This window comes from Aegilops tauschii, chromosome 3, assembly GCF_002575655.3.
Source record: "Aegilops tauschii subsp. strangulata cultivar AL8/78 chromosome 3, Aet v6.0, whole genome shotgun sequence".
In the NCBI taxonomy this organism is placed as follows: Eukaryota; Viridiplantae; Streptophyta; class Magnoliopsida; order Poales; family Poaceae; genus Aegilops; species Aegilops tauschii.
This window is the reverse complement of record NC_053037.3, coordinates 608,860,833-608,863,647: the sequence shown is the minus strand read 5'-3', so window position 1 is coordinate 608,863,647 and position 2,815 is coordinate 608,860,833. Positions and strand designations below refer to the sequence as shown.

General features: G+C 49.4%; 1 protein-coding gene across 1 annotated transcript; it reads right to left on the bottom strand.

The window, feature by feature from the left end:
* Positions 1–1,246: 1,246 nt before the first annotated feature.
* Positions 1,247–1,991, bottom strand: LOC109738825 (protein BOBBER 1-like). Its single transcript, XM_020297927.1, has 2 exons — positions 1,689–1,991; positions 1,247–1,588 (listed from the first exon to the last, which is right to left on the bottom strand). Exons 1-2 carry the CDS (start codon positions 1,989–1,991, stop codon positions 1,247–1,249), a joined length of 645 nt encoding a protein of 214 aa, XP_020153516.1.
* Between the last annotated feature and the right edge of the window lie 824 nt (positions 1,992–2,815).

The following is a 2,815-nucleotide window of genomic DNA, read 5'->3' as shown; positions in this document are numbered from 1 at the left end:
AAAAAAAACACTCCTTCGCCGCCGCCGCTGCGAGCCCCCAACCTTGGTGGCAAGCACAGTGCACTTACGCCGCCCGAGTCGACGCAAGCCACCTCACCGGCGTCGGCGGGAGTGTTAGTCTGCCGGCTGAGGGAGCCAAACTTCGAGCTCATCTCCGTGTCCACCTTCCACTTCCGGCCGCCGGCGGCGCTGCCTGACAGGCTTATTGGTTAACACTGTGCCTAATCGGGGCCTAATCAGTAAAAACCATCGGTTGCTCAAAACAAAAGTGAAGCACCGGCCAATGAACTCTGTAAAGAAAAACTGCGACAGTAAAATTACCGAATTAAAAAGATAAGAGAATATCGGTGCATGTTTTCACTACAAAAATTAAACCCACAGATACACCCGTTTGTTTCATTAGAAAAATGTACTTCAAAGGCCAAAACTAAAACATCCACTCAAGTTATCATAATATCATTAGAAATATTGCGCCATATGATCGAAGCAGCAACAATTATTTAGTCTGGATCCACATGACAGATGTGGTGAGCAATCCAAAAAATTCAATTTTTTTATTTAGTATTAAAAGAAAGAGCAATATTAATTCAAAGAACGCTTAGGAGCAAAACACCTCAAATTCAGACTCAATAGAGCTGTGCTCAAAGACATCATGACGTTTCTTTGGCGCTCTGCTAAAAATACGTGCATATCGTATCATTATTGGTGCAGCCATGCTATAGCAACATCCAGGTTCTTGTTACTGAAGACTTTCTGTGTAGCCCAAACTATGCACTTGTATTCTGTTAGCTGCTTAGCCTCCCAGCGCCTGAAACCTTTTGCCTTCTGAAACTGTACTTCCCAAAGTCCACTGATTGGCTACTGTGTGAGCACCTCATGAGCCAAACATAAGATCCACTTCTCTGTAAACTTGATCGAATTCTGACTTAAGACAAAATTAATATGCGCCATATTTTCACATAGAATGACTACTCAAAACGTCGACAATACTATTAAAACATAGTACTAGTTAACTTATTTCCGAAGCATCGGAAAAACTGTTGCCATCCAACCATAAGTCCATAAGACACTATAAACCACAAGTCATCCAAATAGCAAACTACAAACGGTACGTAGACGCATAAACAGACACTTAAAATACTAAGACACCCAAATAGATATACTAATTAAGGTAGAAGCGTTTCCTCCATCGAAAAATCTTCCGCATTATCGCCTCAGATCCTCCAGGCTCCAGCTAAGAGACAATCTAAGAAGGCATCTTCATCCCGGAGAAGTCCATGTCAGGGTACTGGGACTTGAGTTTCTTGAGCATGTCCTGGTTCTGCATCTCCTCGCTGGTGGGCAGGCCCATCTGCTTCTGGCGCTGGTCGAACATCATCTTCTCCACGGTCTGCCTCGTCTCGGGGTCCAGATCAGAGAGCTTGCTGCTCTCAGGTTCAGCACGCTGGGTGTCGATCTCCGGATCGCCTTTGATCAGGGATTTCCACCAGTCGCTCTGATTACGCTTTGTCAGCAGTATGGACAGCAAGCTCCCGTCCTCGATGCTCCAGAAGCAGTCCTCGACCTTAACTGGTTTGTGCAGCTCACCCTGGTAAGAGACAAATTAACACCGCATCAGCAAGAGATTTGACAGAAACAAGATGAACTGTTGTGCACATAGTTGATAGTGATAGTTTGAAGCTACTTACATCGATGATCGGAGGCTGGCCCTTGAGTCCGACCTTGAGGTGGTCCTTCTTGATCTCGCAGACGAGGAACCTCGCCTTCGTTCCTTCCGGGAGGGGGACGGAGATGTTCACCTCTGGTAGCTGCTGCGCCCACGAGTACTTCTCCAGGTCGAGGCCGTTGCCGGAGTTTGGTTGTCTCCCCTCGCTCTCCTCCTTCTCCTTCTTCTCTACCTGCGTGCTGTTGTCTTTCACGGCCGCCGCCGCCTGCTGCGGCTGCGTCGAAACCTCGTCCTCCTGCATGATGTCCTCGGAGATTATCGCCATGGCCGCCGCTCTGTCTCTACTCTAGGGTTTCGGTCGACTTGGGGAAGCGCTCGCGTCGAGATCTCTGGTCGAGGTGGGTTTCGATCGCAGATGAGTTGATGAGGCTTTGGGCTTCGGGTTTCCGTTTATTTATATTGAAGACCTCTGCGCGCGAGGCCGTCCCGGCTAAGATTTCCGGAGGTGCCCGGACCGGATTCTTATTCCGCTTCGACTATGTCCGTGTCTACTCCAATTCCGCGGCGTCTCGTTACTCTCGTAGACCGTCTCTGTCTCTGATTAGAGTAATTGACAAAAAACTACCACATTTCACGTAAGCGTCTCATAAAACTATCATTTTTTAAAAACTGACCAAAAACTCCAATTTAGTGCTGATTTCGTGACAAAAAACTACCACATCGCGTTGATGACCGTTTCAAGCGTTTCAAACGTCTTTCTGACAGATCTGGCCCACCTGTCAGGACGGAGGCCGCGCTAACGGCTAACGGCGCTCGCCTGGCGCCCGTTAGCCGCGCGCGTCGATCGGGCCCGGTCGGACCAGGACTAACCTGGCCGACCGGCTCGCTCGTCGTCCCACCAGCTCACTCCCCCTCCCCTCCCCCCCAGCTCACTCGCTCACTCACTCTGCTCCTCTGCTCTCCACTGCTAGCTCCTCTTCTTCTTCTCGCACTCCGGCGACGCCGCGACCATGCCGTCATGGCCCTACAGCAACGAGACCTCTGACGATGACGAGTACATGAGCGAGTTCAGTAGCATGCAGATGGAGTATTTTGTAAGTCAGCTCAATCTCTCCTCTCCTCTCCTCTGCTAGGGTTAGGGTTAGGATT